The 22662-nt window shown below is 43.2% G+C and overlaps 1 protein-coding gene across 2 annotated transcripts in view; it reads left to right on the top strand.

Moving 5' to 3' along the window:
- Positions 1-22031, top strand: part of LOC138516662 (proton channel OTOP1-like) — a 169186-nt gene extending 147155 nt beyond the window's left edge. For both annotated transcript variants that reach the window (XM_069631961.1, XM_069631960.1), the window contains exons 6-7: positions 12690-13627; positions 19234-22031. In XM_069631961.1, the coding sequence (XP_069488062.1) occupies positions 12690-13627; positions 19234-19404 (1109 nt within the window). In that variant the 3' untranslated portion in view covers positions 19405-22031. The remainder of the gene's footprint in view (positions 1-12689; positions 13628-19233) is intronic.
- The last annotated feature ends 631 nt before the right edge of the window (positions 22032-22662 follow it).

Here is a 22662-nt window from a genome sequence, read left to right as displayed (position 1 = left end):
TGCCTTTTAGTATCAACTTACTTTGTCTGAATGAAAGTAAAACTAAAATATTTGTATCCACAGCCTACCTTCTCACTTTGAAATAGTCTTCACTCATAGGAAACCTCACCTAGGTCAAAGAGGAGGCCAAAAACGTTGTCTTTATGGTTTTAGGCAGAGGCGTTGCTAGGGGGGTGCCAAGGGGGCTATAGCCCCTGGTTTTCTGCTTGTAGCCCCAGATAGAATCTCAGGAGCTACAACCAAAAGGCGAGCTATCCCCCAGTCCTGACAGTTCTGACATTAGCATAGCCCCGGGTCTTTTTCAGACCTAGCAACACCCCTGGTGTTAGGGAATTTTTGTGGTGCTTACACACAGCAATAGGCAATGCCATGGCATTAAACTGCCAAATCAGAAACATCTCTTTTTACAAACTCCTCCACCGTTCTACCCATTCAGAAATTCCCTGGCAATATGTGTTCCAATCAGCAGCTTTGTAATAAGCAAATCAGGTGCTCGGCTTACCATTTCTCAGCTGCGCAGTGATTTCGTATAAGGCTTTTTCCATGGCCATTTGGTCTATTATTGGACTAGTTTTGATGGCAGATCTGTCCTCCTGAGGCTGCCTTTCTAATCCCACCTACTCACCCCATGGCCAGTCTGTCTAGCCCACGCCCACTCTCTCTACCCCACCCACCCCCAATCTCTCTATCCCAACACACCCTCCTCACCCCCATTCCTTTTGCTTGTTGGGTTTTGTTTGGGCTATTTTAGGCTACTTTTGTCAAGACCTCCGAGGCTGCTTGGTTATTTGTTTTTGTTGGCCCTTTTTTCCCCAATCAACTACCATCACCTAAACCAGTCACCTAAACCCAAACCAGTCCAAAATTGTACACGTTCCCACCGTAATCTATCTAGGGTATGTGATGTCACCCTACCTCTGCTCTCTCTACAACCAACCTCCGACCGTACTTCTGCTCTCTCTACACCCTCCCGCCTACCCACCCAACTCTCTCTACAACCCACACATCCACCCCACTCCCGCTCTCTACCACCTCTCATCCTAACTCTCACACTGTTGCTTTATTTTTTACCCTCTCCCTCTCAACTTTCCTCTCTCCTGTTTCCTTTTGCTCATCATCGATGGCACTGTCTCTCAATTGTTTCCTCCCTTGTTCTATTCTCCTTCCTTCTCATTCTCTTGCACACCCACACCCACACCCCTTATTGCATCCTCATTTGAAACGTTGCACTCTCCGTGCACCCTGGTGCCTATAAATGCAAAATGAACAGCAGTAAATGCCAAAACCATTGGATTTGCCAATGCTTGTTTGATTTTAAGTGATTTTTTTCCCTACGGATCAACTCAGTGTGCTACAAAATGCATGCATACCGTAATTTTCTTAGGAAGATTCTCATCTTTTTAAGTATATTTCACATAACCTATTATGTCACACCTGCTTACTGAGAGTTTAGAGCATGGGTTTACCAATGACAAGGTCCCAGTTTCAAATCCACTCTTTGGCATGTACATACTTAAAATGCTAAATTGGCCTGCTCACTGGGTGTGTAATATGTATATGCCATATGATTGAAAGTCCAAATGCTGTTAAAGCTTGTTAACTATAACAGGTTGTGAGTATGGCTTCTCAAGAAGTCCAGTCCCGACTATAGCTGCTACAAAACAAATCCTGGATCCACAAATGGGATGCTCTTAGAAATGCACAGATAATTGTGGAATAAGCAAAAGGGGCTGCCCACTGCATGACATGATTATTTCCGACACCTTCATGCACTTATTTGTGCATGAAACAGCATCGTTATGAACTGCTGATCTCCCACTTGCATTTCTATCATTCAAACAGATACAGAAATGCTTTTCTTTTTAATATTTCAGAAGGATGGGCCCTTCAAGGGTGCTGGAAGCCAGTCAATAGTGTTGAGAATGAACTCCTGAAAATAATGTATTTACGGGAGTTGGCCAGCGCATGATTTCCGCTGCTGCACCAGGCCCTGAGATGTCCAGGTTACCACAAGTGCCCAGAAAACCAGCTCCGAGCTGTCCAGTCAATGAACAAAGAATAACATAGTGAACTGGTCGATTAGGTGCCCCTTCCAACGCCTAATAAGGATCGAAAAAGTCCTTGCCTTTTCCTCAGACCCTAGAGACTTGTTAGAAGTTCTTTCTCTAGCTTACCAAATGCAATTTAAAGCAACAAATTCCTGCTTTATCGGTATATTCTCTTTGCAGGGGTATGCAGTATTTTTGATTATTGTCTGTCTTTGAATAAAGTCTGTGTTTGTATAGACATGTATACTTACCACACTATTGTTGTTTGGATGCTTCTGCTGCTGACTCATATCTCTGTAGGGTATAGCCTGCCCTCAGACCGTGCCACCATTGTAGAGGTGAAGCAGATGCTCTATTTGCTACCAATTTTACCGCAATGAATGAAACTAGTCTGTGCATTTCTAAGAGCTTCCCTGTAGCATCAATGATGCATCTTGCATGATATGAAATGTTATGATGGGTTATTTATAATGCACTTAATACCCAGATGTTTCTAAGTGCGGACCAGGGGATCCAACCGTTAGTGCTCCGTGTCGTCTTGCTTCCAAGGCGAGCACGTTGCCCCTGAGCTATCCTGCCGGGTATGAAGTCCTTTCAAAGCATATCTCTTAGGCGGTGATACAAATGTACAGCAAAGTCAAGGCTTTACCACAGATCCTTTTTGGAAACTGCAGAGATGGGCACGCCTAGTCAATCGACATTGCAGTACATGATTATTTATTTTTAAATGCCAGAAGAAATTGAGACAGGGGTTTGGTAAGTGCAGGAAAACTAACTACATTTCAAAAAAAGCACACTCTGAAGTTATTAAATAATTAGCTTTGTTTAATCATGAATTATTTGTAAGAAATAATGGTTGTAATATATTTTGTATGTAGTACATTTGTTTGATATGGTTCTGTTTTTAGAATATCATTTTAGAATGTGGTCATTTGAAATTTTAAGAAAATGTCTGCAGTGTGTTATGTATAGTAATCCAATGATTAATGTATTAATGTAATCATGTGTTATTGGTATGTTTTATTTGTTTTCGTGTGCTAAGGTTTTTTAATCTGTAACCAACTGTACAAAATAAAAAATAAAAATATAATTATTTAAAAAAGATTGCAAAATGAGATACTATCCAGACAACAGTGTCTGATTAAACCCTGTAGAGGCCCCTAGGCAGTCGAAATGTTGCCACCCTTCAAATTATCTTCTAATGTGTTTTTCATTTTCTGCACTGCATTATTGTGTCCATTGTCGCTGGGCCCCTAAAAAGAGCGTGTCCAATAGTCCGGTGCCTACTTAGCCTAATGGTTAATCCAGCACTGCCAGAGAATGCCAAACAATACTGCGTTTAAATACTTGATGCCCTGAGGCATAAGGGCTGAGGAGACGCTGTTTGGCTGTGGCGAGTGACTGCAGTATCCAGCAGAGAAACCAGCAGAGGAGAGAGATCCCAGGAGCAGCTAAACAGTGGCCTGAGAGGTGCGTGTGCCTCTGCCTTTTAGACTTTTACCCAGTCATCAGTCACCTGACTGGGTCTCAAGGCATAAGAGGCCGCCTCCCCCGCCCTTGTGGCGTTAAGCCCTGAGGCATAAGGGCTGAGGAGACGCTGTTTGGCTGTGGCGAGTGACTGCAGTATCCAGCAGAGAAACCAGCAGAGGAGAGAGATCCCAGGAGCAGCTAAACAGTGGCCTGAGAGGTGCGTGTGCCTGTGCCTTTTAGACTTTTACCCAGTCACCAGTCACCTGACTGGGTCTCAAGGCATAAGAGGCCGCCTCCCCCGCCCTTGTGGCGTTAAGCCCTGAGGCATAAGGGCTGAGGAGACGCTGTTTGGCTGTGGCGAGTGACTGCAGTATCCAGCAGAGAAACCAGCAGAGGAGAGAGATCCCAGGAGCAGCTAAACAGTGACCTGAGAGGTGCGTGTGCCTGTGCCTTTTAGACTTTTACCCAGTCACCAGTCACCTGACTGGGTCTCAAGGCATAAGAGGCCGCCTCCCCCGCCCTTGTGGCGTTAAGCCCTGAGGCATAAGGGCTGAGGAGACGCTGTTTGGCTGTTTGGCGAGTTAGGCGATGGATCCATCAATTCTGGCTGCCTCAACAACATTAAGGACTCGAGCTCAACTCAAGCGTGTGGCCCCGCTTGAACCTCCAGAGCCCCCGGCGAAAAAATGCCGTCAGAAGCAGGTGAGCCAATATTTTTCATGTAACTCGCCTACAGACAATTTTGGTCACGCGAGAGAATTCATTCCCCATTCACATGACAATGACAATGTGTTCATCGGCCCAGCCGAAGTAAAGTCATATTTGAAGTCCCCTGGATCCAATTCCAACTCAGACCCTGATGTTCCGTTGGGTATTACGCAGGTTGCACATCATACACCCAAATCGGCTCAGAAAAGATCTAAGACTCGCCGTATGTCGAGCCACGAACTACTACCGACGTGTGATTCGCTTGAAAAATGCAACCACGCCACGAGGGACTTACCGGTGGGATCGGATCCCTCCCTTGTAGGCTGCGATGGGATGAGCGTGTCGCTCCGGGAGTCGCGGGGTCCAGTGGTGGAGCTGATGCAAGGCGCCCCCTCCCTGGATGTGTGCTCGCGGGCGCCGGCGGTTGCTTCCGGCGAGTTCGCCGTGGATGGGGGGCGGTGCTGTTCGATGGCTCTGGAGGAGGAAATAGAGGATGTCGGGGACCGTGACTCCCTAGCGGAGGCTGTGGATACTGCACAGCGACTGGTTGATCTAGCGGAGGCGAGTCCCGGCAGTCGTGTTGTTGCGGACCCTAGCAAGTGTTCGAACTGCTTCAATGAAGGCGAAAGACTTTTTGTCGCGGAGGCACTTCGCGGTAATGACGTGTTGGTGCTTACTCATGAAGGCATATTGCCCATAAAACCTAACCAACTACAAATGAATACACCAACACTTTCGTTAATACGCCCTCCCGCAATCAATCCGACTGATGTTCAAGCTTTGACTGATGACGTTCTATCAGGTGACAAACTATGGGTCGGTGAATTGGTGTCTGCCACCTCAGACAGGAGAAACTCGCTGGAGGTGATATCCACAGTGTTAAAGAACCTGATATTAATGAACAAATCGTACTCAAATAAACATTCTGTCACATCCACTCCGAAGTTTGTTGCAATGCCGGAGACTCCTCAGGAAAGGAGTCGTCCGAACATCACGACTTTAAATAGTCGCAGTTGGGAGTATGGCAAGAGTATGAATCACAAAGTCCTTGACCCTGTAACCCCAGATGAGTCAGTCTCGCCAATGCAAAATATAATGGCAGACTCACAAAAAAGACTCCCGATGTATGGTGGATCAAATCTTAATCCCAGACAGAACTCCCAGCTACAAATCACAAACGAGTCAAATAATGAAGGTTCTGTGAATGATTCGACCACAAAAGACTCCTCATTTATCGAACGCCCGTTTCCGAAAATTAGACGGGATAGGAATCGCCATGGACACGTAAAACGTAACATACAAGGAAAAGGCAGGGAGAATCAACCAGCTCCATGCGTGCATGTACCAGCAAATGAGCTTTTAATTGCCCTAACTTCGGCAATGGCGATTTCCTTAACACCCTTCACAAAGTTATACGAATCACTAAATGAAAATATAAAAGATATTTCGACCCTAACAGCCATGCTGAACTCAAAAGTGATGCACTTGGAGTCATTACAGTCCGCCCAAAAATCTAAACATGAGGAACAAAATCACACCATATTAGCGGGACTAAAGTCCTTAAATGAAGTCAAACTAAATGACAAAATCGATAAAAAACTCTTTGCAGAAGTTGCAAGGGAAGCCTTGTCTCTCTTTCGAAAACCGGAAAGTGAACAAACTTGGGAAGTGCAAATTCCGGGAAGTGAAATAACACAATCAACAAAGTCAAAGGAAAGCTCCCGGGAAAAGGAGAAATTCAATTGTGACAAGTTATCCAAAAAGCCGACTTCTAAAAGGCATGCCTCCGAAAGCCAAGCAGAAGGATCTGGAGATAAAGAGAAAACAGCCTTGCCCCCTTTGCTTGATGTAGGTTGTTTCCTAGTGGGACCGTTGGTTGGGCCCCTAGCCAACTGCATTACATCGACAAGGGATAAGCCGGATGATGCTAATACCCTCGATATGTCCCTTAACACTGCTTTTCTACAATCTAAAAATAGTACGAATCCTGCGTTACTGGACGCCCAACAAGCTTCAAGTTCCATGCAGCCCGCGTCGGAGGGGTCACAAGCCAGTGAGCCACGTATTCAACCTTCATCCGTTGTGATGCCGGGTGCGCTCTTTCCAATTTTTGGGAGTCAGGATGCAGAATCGAACTTGAAATCCCATGTGACCGCAAAAAAACCACAAGCTTGTTTGGAGAAAAAACAGAAGAATTTGCCGGCACGGAAAAAAGGGCAACAAAAGGGTGCTCGAAAATTCCTACGTAACCTAAACATGTTCCAACTGGTGGATAAGGCTATTACCTCAAGCTTGAAATTAGCCGATACGATTAACGAGAAGGTACGCGTACGCTCAATCGAAACGGTAAAGCAACCTGGTACAATTGAAAGCTTATCATGCCAAGAGGTCCACTCAATCCAGATTGAGTTATTGGATCTTTCCATATATGAGGAGACTGATCCAACAAGTGACTCCGGTCCAAGTGAGCAGCCCGGCTTTGAAGTTCCACAGAAAGAAAGTATCACTGGCTTAACGATTGCTCCAAAAGGTGACGCTCCTCATCGACAGAATGATACTCAAATTCCGCACAAAAGTTGCGTTGTTCCTGCGAGCAATAACCCGCTGTCGTGTCCAATTGACCTCTCCAAACTGAGGCGATGCGAGATTATTCCCAACACAATTGGAGATGGGGTAAGTGCCAGTGTTCCCAGGAGTCCGGTCTTTAAAACACTTCAAGAGAGACGGGAAGGTCAGCGTATGAATAAACCGCAGAACACGTTCGTGCCCAGCAAAATCAACCGCATTGGCACGAATGGAGTCAACCAAATGGAAAGAAGCGGTGTCTCCCTTTCTACTTTCGCCACAGAATTCCGATGTCCTCAACTGGAAAAGTGCTTCGATCAACTTCCATTGCCAAAAAAAAGCGATACTATGGCTGAACAAAGGCAAGAAAAAATGGGTGAGAAAAAATCATCGATTATAGTCAAACTAACGTTGGAAAGTCTATCTAGAGGAGATAACTTAATTTTGAATAGATCTAACGTATTAAAATTATTACATCATATTCCCCGTCTTCGGTCGCTTGAGTCAAAGGACATACAAACGGTAGAATTTCCAGATGAGACCCGTACAGACCTAGTGATCCTTCATTTAAATTCCCACATAATAGCGAACGTAATTTTGGAGGCTGAAGAAGACCTGCTATCGATGGGTTTTGATTCATATAAGGTGGAGGACGTTGAAAGCGGTGTTAATGAACAGAGATTGAAAGGTCCCCGAGATGCACCAGCCCCTCAGACAGACACACAACGGCCCAGTCCTATAGTACGAAATGCAAAGGTATCTAATTACTCTCAACTGCTGCCGCAGAAGCAAAACGAAAAACTGCAGCCGCAGAGGCAAAATAAAGAACTCCGAAATGTTTGTCACAAGGAAGTCATAAACCTGAACGATGAGCTCCTCGAGGAGGGTGAGCCAATGAGAATGACCCCGATGGAGAAAATTAAAATAACAATAGCAAACAGAACTCCGGTATCTGGGGTGATGGCCCAGAATACAAATAACCAGGTAGAAAATGAGGCCCCGCAGGAATGGTCTTGGTTAGCTTCAGCCCTGCATATTAAAAAGAACAGCTAACGTTCGATCCTGAACCAGGCTCAAGAATGTTCGTTTGCATCTTGGAACACTCGCGGCTTTTTACATCTGTTTAACACCCCATGGACTGACGACCTAAAGGTGATATGCCTGCAAGAAACTTGGTTGCGCGAATCTCCATTGCTACCTGATTTTGAATTTGCACTGAATCCAGCCGTGAAGGGTGAAAAAGGGCGCCCGGTAGCTGGGTTATTAACCTTGATCAAACGATCGTCCGGTTACCGCCTAATTAAATCAACAAATCACACGCCCTACATCCAAGTATGCGAGATAAAGAAACCCACTGACAATCCTTCGTCAGATGACACATTAAATATAATTAATATTTATTGGAATCATCAAGCGGCGGGGACTCACTCTTTTATCGATCAAGTTTCCGTAATAATCGACAACTTGCGGGAATCTTCAAGTGGTTCAGGCACTATGCTCTGCGGTGACTTAAACATTGACTTTTTCACACCGCAGAGCGAAGCTAAAAGACGCCTCGCACAATCTTGGTTGGAAGAACTGAATATAAGAGGGTTGGCGATGTTAAACGGTCACATACAGGGAGATACGCCACCAAAAGCTACGTGGCAAAATGGACCTCAACGTTCAATCATCGATTACATTTTTGTCTCTGATAAATTTCAGGAACGAATAAAATCTTTGAATGTCTGTAAAATGATGAATAGTGACCATGACATGTTGGTAACAAAATTCGACAACAAACTTGCAACAAACAAACAACAAAAAGACTAAAATGGGGATTTAACACCTTAGTCGAACCGAACAGATTACGCTTAAGACTAGAAGAACAGGACGTCGCTAAGATTTATACTCAGTTCAAATCGCAACCAACAGACATCGAATACGCTCCGATTTTGATGCAATGCAAATCTAAGATCAATGGAATGAAAAACCGCAGTTTCCAAAGAAATCACTCCTTTGATTTAGCAGTGTTATTACGAAAGAGAACAATGCGAGCAGAAATCAGGAAGAACAATAAAGGTCCAGCAGAAGAAAAATTGCTAAAAAACAAGGCAACTAGACAGCGCTACAAAAACTGGATTAAATCCCACCGAGCTATTTTATATCAAAATGACGCTGAGGCAATGTTACGTACGTTATCATCCAAGAACAGCGGGGATTTCTGGCGAGTAATAAACGACTTGGAAGCACCACAGAATGCGTTAGTTACATGTCAAGTAACGGAAGAAGACTGGATCAAGCATTTCACCATGTTATATGACAAACCTCGCACTCCAGAAAGGCAGTCATTATCCACGCTATCAAAGTGGAACCTGACTTTCTCAAAAGCTGAAATCCGGGAAGTCATAATGAACTCAAAAAATTCAAGAGCACTGGGGCCTGATGGGCTGACGAATCTTATGATTAAACAGTTTCCTGACCAATGGACGGATTTGTGCTCTGACTTGTTTACACGAATAAATCTAAAGAAACGAGTGCCGACTTCCTGGAAAACTAGTATCATAGTACCTATATTCAAGAAGGGGAACAGAGCGTTACCAAACAACTATCGCCCTGTGGCACTGCTCGATGTGTTAGGTAAAATCTACGCATCGTTATTGCAAAAGAAATTGATTAAATGGGCTCAATCAGCGCAAAAATTCGATGAGAGACAAGCGGGGTTTGTGAAACAAGTAGGGTGCTCATTGAATTTGTTGATCTTGAATCTGCTAAAGATGGAAGCTCTGAGGACAAACACAAGAGTCTGCGTGGCCTTTGTTGATTTCTCGATGGCGTTCGATATGATTGATCGCAAAGTGCTGTGGCAGAAATTGGAAACCTGGGAGTGTCCAGAAGATCTTCTCGCAGCGATCAAAGAACTTCATACTGACACTTCGATCGCCATTCGCCTTGATCAAAAAGGTGCTTTATCGCCCAACATCAACACCTATAAAGGAGTCAAACAAGGTTGCCCATTAGCAGCAGCAATCTTTAGTTTATTTATTTTTGATATAGGTGAGGCAATCCAATCTGTTAGAGCTTTTTCACCCAAACTTAACTCAGCTCCAGTAAGCTGGTTATTGTATGCCGACGACCTTGTTCTTCTGGATCGTACACCGATCGGGCTTCAATGTAAATTGGACGTGGTCCAACAATACGTAGACAAGAACTGTTTGAAAATCAACCCGTCAAAAACAGAAATTCTGGTGTTTGAAAATCTACGATCTAGTCGGAATCAAAAAAGACTAAAATATCGGTGGAGCTTAAATCAGGTCAAGCTAGAGTCATCGACCTCCGTAAAATATCTGGGAATGATCCTTAACTCTAGCATTTGTGATGACCCGTGGGTAATTGACTCCAAGAGGAAATGCGGGCAGCTGGCATGTCAAGCACTAGTAATTCAAAAAAAAATATGGCCACTTCTCCATACGTCCAGTGAGGAATTTTTACGAACAAAAAGTGGTCCCCATCTTGTCTTACGGTGCAGAAAATGCCTTTGGCTGCCCTCCATCTCATTGGGCCTCTTTAGAACATATGTTCTGGTCAAAAGCACTGAGTCTGCCAATAGGCATTTCTACATCGTGCATAAGATACGAACTTGCTCTCGTGTCACTACATGCACGGATCTGTTGGAACCAACTGGTGTTGTTACGGAAATCTAAACCCGAAGTTGGAATTCTCCAATTTAAGATCTTCCATAATGCAAGCGATGGTGATAACGACATATGGTCGCAATGGACAAAACGAGGTGAAGACTTGTTGTCTGGGATTAACATCAATGCCCAATCTCTCTGCGTCAATCCAGTTGGTGCCAAAGTAAAGATCTGGCGCACAGATTGGATAACAACAAGTAACGAGCGCCTTTCCGCAAGTTCGATGAAAGATGCGCCGGCGGAAGCCAGAAGTTATAATTCGTTGCTACCCTACATAAGTCTATTCCCAAATCCAAATGCACAAAGACTTTATATGCTATTTAGGCTGAATGCCTTCTTAACAAAGGATCGAATCAAACTGAAAGCAGGAGAAACTGACTTAAATGTGATCTGTCGTATCTGCGGTAAAGATGTGGAATCCCTGAAACACCTCGTCTTATTCTGTTCGGCTTTAAAAAACGAAAGATCCATTCATCTGGGAGAATGGGCTTCAAATCATCAAGCATTGAGTGCCGAAGATTGGTGGCAGAAAATGTGGAATGGAAAGGACCGGAAATTAATCATGCCCCTGACCTCATTTTTGACAGTAATCGAAGAGTCGCTAAACAAATTGAGGCCAAAAATGTAAAATGAATTTGTGTGATGTTTGAGATTTGTGATTAGTAAGAAAATACGATTTGTCATTTAAGGCGGAGAAAAGACGGAGAAACGGACGAAGGCTACAGGGGCATTTTTAAGTAAAACCGTGGTAATTGTAATAGTATGAATGTGGAATCGTTGTGAAAACATTTTAAAGGTTTGATTTTCAAACCAATAAAATAAAAAAATAAAATAAATACTTGATTCAGCATGCATCCGTGGATTATAAACTATCCTGAAGAGTGGATAAGTGCACAAAACCTTTAGTTAGTGTGGTCAAAATATATACATTTATAATGCGTGCTTGTACTTGTATAGCGCCAGCCCACTCAGACAGAAGCTGCACAAGCAGGAAGGGACAATACAAGATTGTGTATGTGTGCTATATGTGATGAGTTTTGTGCAACCCGAACCAAGCTATACAAAAAAGGAATATGGAGATTTTGTTTAATAATATGAATACAATAAGAAGGATAGACCTTTAATGGTACATCTGGTAGGTATTGGACGGAGGGGCACACAGGCTAAGAGACAGGGGATACATGTTAGGGATGAGACCCAGTCTTCATTTATTTGATGGTGAATCCAAAGCAATGTTCTTGCCGAAGCAGTAGTCCTGTGAGAGTCACGCAGTCTCCACTCCCTAAAAGCACTTATGGGTCCTTTATCTGCATTAGCATTTGCCTTCTTTTTCCATGAGCGATTGTGCATACGGTTGGGAGAGGTGGGGATCATGCATACACGGGGAAACAGTTGCGTTTCAGCCAGGTGGCCATGGTAATTGAGTGCTTTCTTGGCCATCTTGATGACAACAATCAGACTAAAATTGTTTTGAGGAGTGGCTGAAAAGCTTCCTGAGAGAGAATTTCAATGTGTCCTTTCATGTAGCCTGATAAAGTAAGGAGGATATTGGTGCAGTTTAGAAGTGAGAGAATCTTGAAGGTGGTCCAGCATGGGGTGTCTTGTGATGTAATTACCAAAACTGGGCTGGACTGCATGGTGTTAACAATTTAGTGTCTGGTCTATCTTGTCACTGAATTACTGATTAATGCAATTAGATTGATTGTGTTAGATATTTCTGGAAGTGGGCTGATGTAGTGATTGATAGCTTTAAAGGAGACTTTGCTTCCATTGTTTGATAGGAGCTGCCAGCAGCATATGAAGAGGAGCCTAATGGAAGAGGGGGATTTGTCTTAAGCTTTATGTCTGCTTGGTAGCAGGACAACCAACTCACCACCTTCAAATACCACATCTGCAGGCGCCAGTCACCTCAATATATTGTTGTGGATTTTGTAAATTAGTAGCTGGAAACATTTTCAATATTTGCCAAATTTGTCTTGTTTGAAATAAGCAGCTGTATGATGAGTAAGAGCATGGGCATGTAGTCATGAAACACCAGACAGAAATTAGACATTTAAATGTGAAGGGAGATAAACACAGAAGAACACAAAAAAGGACAATGTTGCATTCTGTTGATTATATTTCTATGCATTATCTTTCTACCTTTTACTGAGTAATATGCAACAGATTGTCCAAAGAATACAAAGGCATAATTTGACATATTTCCTTTTTCTATCCACTGCAGATCTTCATACACCTGAATGCAATTGTACGACCAGCATATGTTCAATATTTTCTCAAGGAATTTACTTTCTCTACCCATTCACCATTGAGTACCATATCTTGTCATCCACTGTGCTCTACGTATTGTGGAAGAACATTGGCCGCACGGCCCACTCCAATCTTCAGCAAAAGATTCAATTCAAGTTCCACGGCATTACTGCTGGCACAATCCTGGGCCTGCTTGTGCTTACCACCACTATTGCCGTCCTGGTTGTCTACCTCATTCAGATTGGGCGCTCAAAAGCTAAAAGCGAATCAGCTCTGACTCTGTTCTACGTGTATGCCATCATAGTTCTGACCTTAATGTGTACTGTTGGCATAGTTGGTCTCTTAATTTACCGGACAGAAGCTAGATCACTGGATGATTCCAAAAGCCCGTCAAGAAAACTTGATGCTGACTTGTTGGTTGGCACGGCCTGTGGGTCTTGGCTTATCTCTTGGGGGTCCATTTTAGCAATCATCTTGGCAGATACTCGCCCGTATTACTCATGGTACAACCTACCTTACTCTGTTCTGGTCATTATCGAGAAATATATTCAGAATTTGTTCATCATCGAATGCATCCATTGCAAAGAAGAAAAGGCTGAGGGTGAGATAAAATCCATTAAACGGATACTCACAGTATCAAGTGAAAGTACTCTGTCGCTCCCTTCCGCATTTGAAGTAATCTGCAATGAAGGCGCTACAATGTGCAACAAAGAGTTTCCGTACATGACAAATGGGAGTGTTTCCATGAGAGAAAATAACGCTGATGGTGATAAGAGCGATCAGCAGAATAATAACTCATTTAGACTTGTTGCTGCAGATCTATCCATCCAGGAAGGAAACCCAAGGAAGCTCAGCAGGAAGAGAAGAATCCTCAAGAATATTGCAGCTTTCCTCTTCCTGTGCAATATTTCGGTGAGTTTCCTTAAATGCTTTTCGAACCGACAGTTGTGATAAATTGATCAATGTAATGGTGGCTTGCTGTCCTCCACACTCAAACCCTATCTTTCAGCTTGGTTAGATAGTTTTTGTTGCAAACCGGGATCAGACTTCAGGTGCAAATCTCAGATTTTTACACCAACCCCTGAATGCAGATCTGTCTGTCTTCCCCAAGCATCAGTCAAGCAACCAAGAGTACCACAGTTTAATGATAGCTCAGGGGCAACGCACCCGTCTTGGAAGCAAGACGACCTTGAGCAACACAAGTTCGATTCCCGGGTCCATGCTTAGAAATCTCTGGGTATTAAAGGGGTTATAAATAATCCATGCACAGCCACTCTGAGGGATCTAGAGACTACACTTTGCCATCGGGGCTTCAGCGCTGCCTGCTATACCCCTGCAAGAGATACTCTGATCTTATTTTGAAAGACCAGTGACTAATGAGTATTTCCTTTGAATTATGAGCACACACATATGATGGGGCTCACAAGTTGTCGATTTTGATTTTAGCAATACAGGTCATTTAATTCATATGGAATTATTAATCCAACCATACATCAAACACACACACAAAGCAATGTGAATGGTCAGTGCTACCTCACATGCAAACGGAAAAGATGGATGCAGAACTGAGTTCAATGAGTTCCAACAAAATGTGTGAGTAGGGATGGTCACACTCCAAAGAATGCCCAAGAGTAAGAAGGCCAGATCTTGCTCAGTGGGAAAGCGCACACAACGTCAGAGGACGGACAAGTGGACAATGTTGCGCCTGTGTGTCTAGTAACCTGGGGCCTGATTACTTAACATTTAACTTCATCATTGGAAAAGCTGGCCATCTCCCAGATTAATCTGCACACTGAATCTGTTGGTTGTCTCCATGACCAGAAATCTGACTTCAGAGCGGCCAGAAGCATGAATACTGCTCTCCTGAACATTTGTGAAAACCTGCTCTCTATCCTTGATTCTAACCTTCCTTCTGTCCTCATTTTCCTCAATATTTCATCTGCTTGTGATACGGTCAAACCTGCCATCCTGCTCAATTGCCTCTGTAATGACCTGCGTATCACCGATCAGCGCTGGCCCTGCTGCCCTCCTTTCTCATGGATTGGCCCTCTAAGGTCCAACTGGGGTCCTTCCTCTCTTCTATCTCTCTCTCTACCTGTGGTGTTCCCCAGGGGTCTAACATCTCTCCCTGGCTGTTCAACCAATACCTGGCACCTCTTGCCCACCGCATCACTGCTCTCTGCACTAACTTTCAGTGCTATGCGGATGATACCCAGCTCTCTTTCAGGCCCCCCTTGGCCACCTCTTCTCCTTCTCTTATTCCAAACTGTCTTTCTGCAATTCAGGAATGGTGTGCCGCCAATGATCTCTGCCTTAATACCAGTAAGACAGAGATCCTCTTCATCAGAACATCAGCTCCCTACTTTCCTCTCTCTGGCCGCCCACTCTGGGCCCTCTTCCTGCTCCTACCATCTTCGACTCCATCCTCGTATTTTCTCCTCACATCTTGGACGTCTCTAAGAAGTCAAACTATCAGCTGCACCTCATCAGAGGTATTCTTCCTTTCCTCGCTTTCCCCCAGAAGCTCACTCTCTCCAGAGCTCTGGTCCACTCTAGGCTGGACTACTGTAACAGCCTCTTTCTAAATCTTTCTGCTTCTAGTTTCTGTCCTCTAAAACTTATCCATAACAGGACGGCAAGACTTGTCCTTTGCTTCAAGCTCAGGAATCGTATCTCTGCAGCTCTGAAGTCTCCTCACATGCTCCCAGTGGCAGCAATGATCAAGTTCCAGACCCTCTGCATCGCCCACAAGGCTTTCTGCAGCTTGTTACCACACTACCTACAACCCTCTCTTCCTAAACATCTCCCTTCTCAAGCTCTCTGTTCATCCACCCCCAACACTCTGAGGGTCAGTCGCTTTTCCAAGCAGAGATTTGGGGGAAGATCTCTACCTTCGGCTGAGGCCTACCTCTAGAACAGCCTCCCTGCCTCTCTCAAACTTGAGCAGAACCACCTCTGGTTCTGAAAGCAACTCAAGACTCCTCTTTGCTTCCACTTTCTCTTTTCCTCTCCCTATCTGATGTCCTGACCTCTCCACGCCCTGGTCACCTGACCACCCTCTGAACTTGGGCCCAGGTCTCTGCATGTCCAGTTACACCTCTCACTGCCTCATGGCTCCCCTAGCCCTTGTGGTCTGTATCTGCAACCCTACAGTACCTTCTCTCTGCACTTATGAGCCACCCGTTTGCTGCCCTTACTGACTTACCTGCACTGAGCCAACCACTGGCTGCACTTTTGATTCACCTGCACTCCCCTCGCCTTCAGCACTTCTCCCATTCCACTTCCCTGCACTTGCATGATCTGAATGACACAAGGCCTAGTAAGATCGTTTTCTTGTCCTCCCTCTGTTTCCGCTCCTTCCTTATCTTGTCGCACATACAAACACTTATTTACAGGCACGTTATAAATGCCATATCATATCTTATCATATCCTGGGTAGAATATGATGTTTCTGGGAGAGTCAAAATTCCAAGGTGGAGTGCAGTTCTAAAATTCTACTCTACTTAAAATAAAGAGGAAATAAAGAGTTGAGCAGTTCATTTTCCATGTGGCCTGTACTATTTTGCTCGTGAAAATATGCTTGCCATTGTGGAGGCGGGGTGGTGCCTCTCACAAGGAAAGAGACATTGTGTTCCCCACCACGGTGCTCTGGCCCCCACCCCCGACATGCCATGGGCCCCAGAGATTCCCAAGTGTACTGCCCACAACAGAATGGTGTTTTTTGGGTGTAGTTTCCCCTTGCGCCTCTGTTTCTTGAACACTGATTTGATATGCAGCACCAGCATACTATGGGGAGAATCATATTTTCATACCCAAATAAATAAATCCACAACCAATAGTGGCACATCTACCACTGGATGCTAGGAGCAGCATATTTTCCGAAGTATGTGCCCTCATATCATGCACAGTGGAATGAATGAATTCGTATTTTGGGGACGTGCTCAAGCACATGCAGGACTTTGTACAATTCCATCACACCCATGAGTGCAAAATCAAATCATTTGTCATCTTTGGTTCTACCTAAGGCGTGTGTAGATTACACCACCTCATTACTATCTCAACATAGAAACGAATAGCTTTGACACATCGTCTTCCGTTAAAAAAATATAATTGCATTTATCATCATGAAAGTGTGAGTATATGAATGAAGATTTCATGGAATAGCAGGAACTGTACCTACCAAGCATAATGAGCATACCCATGCGTGTATAGGTGCTTCTTAAAGCCTGACAAAAAATATAGGGGGTCATTATGAGTTGGACGGTAAGGGATTACCGGCACCGGTAAAGAGACTGGTGTCTGTAATCCCTTACTGCCCAATGCCGAGGTCCCTTAGCGGGAACCGTAAGGAACGTGTGGTTTTACCACACGTCCCTTACGGGTCCCGCTAAGGGACCAGGACGCTAATAATGAGCCCGTTATTAGCGCCCTCCCCATTCCCATTGAGCCCTACGGGGGCTCAAATGAGAATGGGGAATGGTTTGTCCATTGGGGATTTACTGGTCCCTCCAGGGTCGGAATGCACCGGTAAGTCTCCATTGAACAAGACCGGTGCCGGACCCGGTATTGGAGGCAGCCATAGTGCAAATAGCGCCATGGATACCTCCAATCTCGGAATGAGGCCCATAGTTTCAGACCGATGTGTAGGCAATCTTGAAACACAATTGTAGCGTTGGAATACTGCAGCAACAGTAAGTCAATAAAAGGGCAAGAGGAACATATCCCACACTCCCAATTTGGCCTTGGGGTGCCCGCATCCACCACCATTGTCTGCAGCACAATTCTTTTTATTTTAAGTCAGTTTGGCATCCACCTTGCATCTTATGAGTTCTAAAGTGTATATTAAGAGAACTTGAGACAAAAAAGAAACATGATCTTGTCATTGGCTTCAATCATTATATAGTCAGTGCTAAATCCTTCATGCTCCTTCCACTGGGAACCATTATATTCCTTACATCTGGAAAGAAGTTCACATGGGTGTCATACATCATTGATCATTGACAATTCACTAGACACGCTTGAGGGCTGTATGTGACCTTGAAAGCAAGTTCGAGATCCCTTAATATCAGTTTCTGACATCTTGTTTGCTGATGTCAGTATGTTTACCCTTACAATATCACATTTATGAGTAGTTTGATAACCACTTGGAAAACAAAAGAAAGTGAGTCAAGGCTACCCCACCCTTAAACACAAAAGGTAATGATAGTGGCCAACAGGGGACGAAGGTGCAGATCCCTCAGTCGTTTTTGATGAGGCTACCAATTCTAAATACTGGTAAAAGAGTTTATTCACAATTAGTGGTGTACCAAAATTAAAACAACACATGAACATATACCGAAAGACATGACTGATATGTCCATTCTCAACAACATAATATGTACCAACACTGTGAACAAGTGTGGTTAGTAACCAAAATGATTGTATGCGCTGCAAACAATAACAGCACATTTCATTAGTGATAACCACTGTCAGAAGAAGAATATGTGTGCGCCCCCTCAATTGCAGATGGAATATCTAATAGTCTCAGACCTGTGGATATCAATTTATATTCTGATATTTCTAGCCTGAACCCCATATGTGTACCAAGAGCCCCACTTTCATTATTAACTTGCTGACTATTTCAAGTTGTCAGTTTTCGGAAACAATCATGGCAGTGTTGGGTTCACGTTCATGTCAAAGATTATGACTATCACCCGTTCATTGGACCTTCAGCTCTTGGGAATGCTTCACTCTAATGGATATAACAATGGATATAACGGGCCCTCTGAAAGGAAATATTACATTGAGAAAGAGGGAAACGAGAGGTCATCATCGTGATTATATTTGCAACTTGTAATGCAATTATGCTAGGATTAAGAATAGGGATTGAGACTGAGGTAAAAAAGACCCACAGTGGTAAAGTGTGTCTCATCCAACCAGGAGTATGTATCCTGGAAGATCCCAAAAGCATGCTGGTGTGGAGCTGCACTTTTGTGCTGAATTCCCTCATTTTTTAAATATGGTGTACCCTAATGGAGCTATGCACCCTCTTTGTATAATGATGCAATTCTGCAGTGATTCATAAAAGCACAGCATGATTTCCTGACATGCTCTCCTAAATCTGCTGCGTGAATATGAGCAGATTCGCCCAAATGCACATCACAATTCTTAGTATGTAAGCATGTTTTTTACACCCACAATTTATTAGTGCTTAATGCTCTGGGCCCAGGAGGAATTTGAAACATAATGATGTCAGATTCTAAAATCTATGAAGTCCAACTATCGTATTTTTATTAACCTTTGGTCTGTGCATCGTAGACACCATCCTAAAGCTAATGAAGTGATGTTAAAGTCCAATTGACTCACTTGCTGGCACATTTACTCACTCTTGCTCCAGAGGTAACTTGTACCGTAGATACACAGACGATAGAAAAGAAGACTGCCAACTAAACACTGCTTTATGTGGATTTTAGTTTTTAATTTTCATCAATATGTGGTTTACTTTGTGTGCTGAAGAATTGTTGTTTTGTGTTTTGCAGCTTTGGATTCCACCAGCATTCGGGTGCCGGCCGCAGTATGACAACGGTTTAGAGGAAGTTGTTTTTGGCTTCGAGCCATGGATTATTGTTGTTAATCTTGCAATGCCCTTTTCTATTTTCTATCGAATGCATTCAGCATCCGTGTTATTTGAAGTATATTGTAAAACATAATGGCTGCATTGTACATGACTAATAAAGAGGATGCAGTTCAAGCACTCCAAGACGGCCTCCAGTAGCATGTGGTGTGCAGGTCTTCAAAGTAAACCGTGCTTGAAATAAAATGATATTTATAGGACTACTTCGAGTGCACAAAAGAGTTTGTTTCTCTTTGAAGCTTATTGTAGGGCTGCTGAAGGATATTTATTAAAAGATTGCCCTGCACACTCTTTCTAAGGCTTGCCACCACCCAGGCTACCTGCAAAACTCAAGGGAATTGAACGGGGACAGCACCCGATGCACGCTTTGAGTGAGAAGAACATATCAACACTAACACGGTTACTGCTGGCATGATCTTTAGTGTTTAGTCAAAATTAAGAAGGGTGTCAATTGATTAGAGGAATTGCTTTTTCGCATTTTTGGGAGGGCAGATGAATGTGCCAAAATCTTGCCTTGGTGGAGGACTTTTGTCACGGTGCACAGGAATCACAGCGTCACCGACGTGTCAATTTAGTTGGACTGTTTCTGCGGCATGGTAAGGTCAAGGGCAATTTAAAGATACCAAACCAGCCAATTCACTGATTGCTTCCCGATCATGAACATTTCAAACACAACCGCGCACTTCATTCATTTATCATCCATTCATTTAGTGATTAATGTATACGATCATAATTTAGATTATTATCCGCATTTCCACTATCATCCAATGTTCTTCAATGAATATGTAAGTCACACACTGCGTGATAGGTATTTTGTCTGCCATCTGTCTTCTTGAACTTTGTAATGGACCAATGTTAGCGGACCCAGGCTAGATTGGAAGCATAGATTAATCTAGAGAAGGCTTTCCCAAAAAAGAATTCATCAAAGAAAGAAAAAGCGCATCAGGAGGCACAATTGGTAATAGCTAGAACCCTGGAATCCTAGAAATGCCTTTCTTGGGAAAACCTTTGAATGAAATTTTAGGGAATGGACATTCGGCATAAAATAATATATGCAGAAATGCCTGACCTGGCTGAATTTAGTTCATGTAGAGATTTGTACATCACTGTGTGGTTTTAGAGCAGAGGTAAGGCCACACATAGATGTTTGACATTGAATATTTTCCAATAATTATTAGTGATTTTTTTGCCTCTTTTAACCAGAACCATTTTGTGTTTTTTGGGGTTTTATGCTCAGATGCGTTTGGAGAGCAGTGTTCAATATTTGAAAGATTTTTTTTTTAAATGACTTTTTTATTATAATCACAATCCTATATGTGCATTGGCTCTTTACTTAGTGCACATGACATACTTATGTTGCGCTTAAATAATTAGTGTTACTAAGATGAGACCCCTCTCTATGGTCCTTCCGTAAAGGCCTCAAAACCTGGCTCTTTTCCCAAGAAAATCTTCAGCAATTTACATTACGTGCAACGATTAACACCGACTAAGCCTGAAAGTCAATGCTTTCCTTCTTCTCAATGTGCAATATTATGTGAGCTTCCCGATCAATGTACTGCTTGCTACACAACCTTTGCCTCTCTTTGAGCAATATGATGCTATCTTCCCTATCAATGTACAGCTTGATACACAACCTTTCCCTCTCTTTGAGCAATATGATGCTATCTTCCCTATCAATGTACAGCTTGCTGCACAACCTTTGCCTCTCTTTGAGCAATATGATGCTATCTTCCCTATCAATGTACAGCTTGATACACAACCTTTCCCTCTCTTTGAGCAATATGATGCTATCTTCCCTATCAATGTACAGCTTGCTGCACAACCTTTGCCTCTCTTTGAGCAATATGATGCTATCTTCCCTATCAATGTACAGCTTGCTGCACAACCTTTGCCTCTCTTTGAGCAATATGATGCTATCTTCCCTATCAATGTACAGCTTGCTGCACAACCTTTGCCTCTCTTTGAACAATGTGATGCTATCTTCCCTATCAATGTACAGCTTGATACACAACCTTTCCCTCTCTTTGAACAATGTGATGCTATCTTCCCTATCAATGTACAGCTTGCTACACAACCTTTCCCTCTCTTTGAACAATGTGATGCTATCTTCCCTGTCAATGTACTGCTTGATTTACAATCTCTGCCAGACACAATCTGTACTATGTAACTATTTGTAATGCAATCTCTGTAACTCAATGCTATATGTAACTACGACAACCAACCTTCTTATGTAACCACCGCCCAGATGCCTCTGGGATAGGTGTTCTATACAGATGTTAAAATAAATAAATTAAATAAATTATGCCCTGTTCATTGGTGCTTATCTTATCTACCTCAGTATGATGTAAGGATGAGTCAGCCCTGCCAGGGTAAATCTGTGGTCTGCAAGTAATAGATTGTTCTCTGCTGTGGGAGCTCAACACACTGGTGCAACTTAACAAAAATAAAAAAAGAACACTAGCTCTGTGCTTGTTTAAAACATTTAAAAGTATGGCCTTAGAGAATTGCATGAAAGAAGCTAACCTTATGTTTTTATTGCAATTATGAAATGGATATCAATGTATATAGATTGCATCTGAAGCATAGCCAGTAAAGAATACGTTACTTTCACAGGGTAGCCGGTGCTAAGAAAACAATCGTGCTATGCTGAAACATGTTTAATTGTTCAAAGCAGCCCCATCTCATTGTATTTATTGATATGAACAAACAAATAAATGAAGTTTCCAATAAAACAAATTGCATTGTTTTACATGATTATAGTATCCGAGAGCAGAGGACCCAGCATGGAATATTTGAAGGTTGATGTGATAATCTGTCCCCTGCGTCTTATCTGTGTGTGCTTGCTCACATTAAAGTCTGTGTTGTGATTTCGCCAGCTACCGAAAGAAGAATAAAGTCAAGGTGTGTGTGCCCGTGAATTGGACAACTATATCAGCCTATTTTAAAAATCTTTTTGTTAACGCAGGCGACACAAGGTCCGCCAACAGCTTTGCTGTAGAAAGGACATTGTTGATAGGTATTTTCCTTTACATTTTTAATTCACAGGGAAAAAGTGTTCCAATGTCAGGTTCAAACACGTAAGCTCATGTGCCGAACACCTTCCAGCCTACCTATCTCAATACTGGAAAGACAGGCAAGCAAAGAACATAGATAGGAAAATAGACTACAGCCAATCCAGAATGCCAGAACACCCCCACTTCAGGGGCACCCCACCTTCCGACGACCACTTACAGAGGGATAAGACTTAGTGGGAGAACACCAAAAGAACCATAGAACAGACTGACAGTTCCCATAGGAAGAGTCCATTTTCCTTTAAACACATCTCTTATCTGAA

This window comes from Ambystoma mexicanum, chromosome 6q (assembly GCF_040938575.1).
Source record: "Ambystoma mexicanum isolate Mex_15411 chromosome 6q, UKY_AmexF1_1, whole genome shotgun sequence".
Lineage (NCBI taxonomy): Eukaryota > Metazoa > Chordata > Amphibia > Caudata > Ambystomatidae > Ambystoma > Ambystoma mexicanum.
The sequence above is the reverse complement of the archived record's forward strand: the minus strand, read 5'-3'. Positions and strand labels throughout refer to the sequence as shown.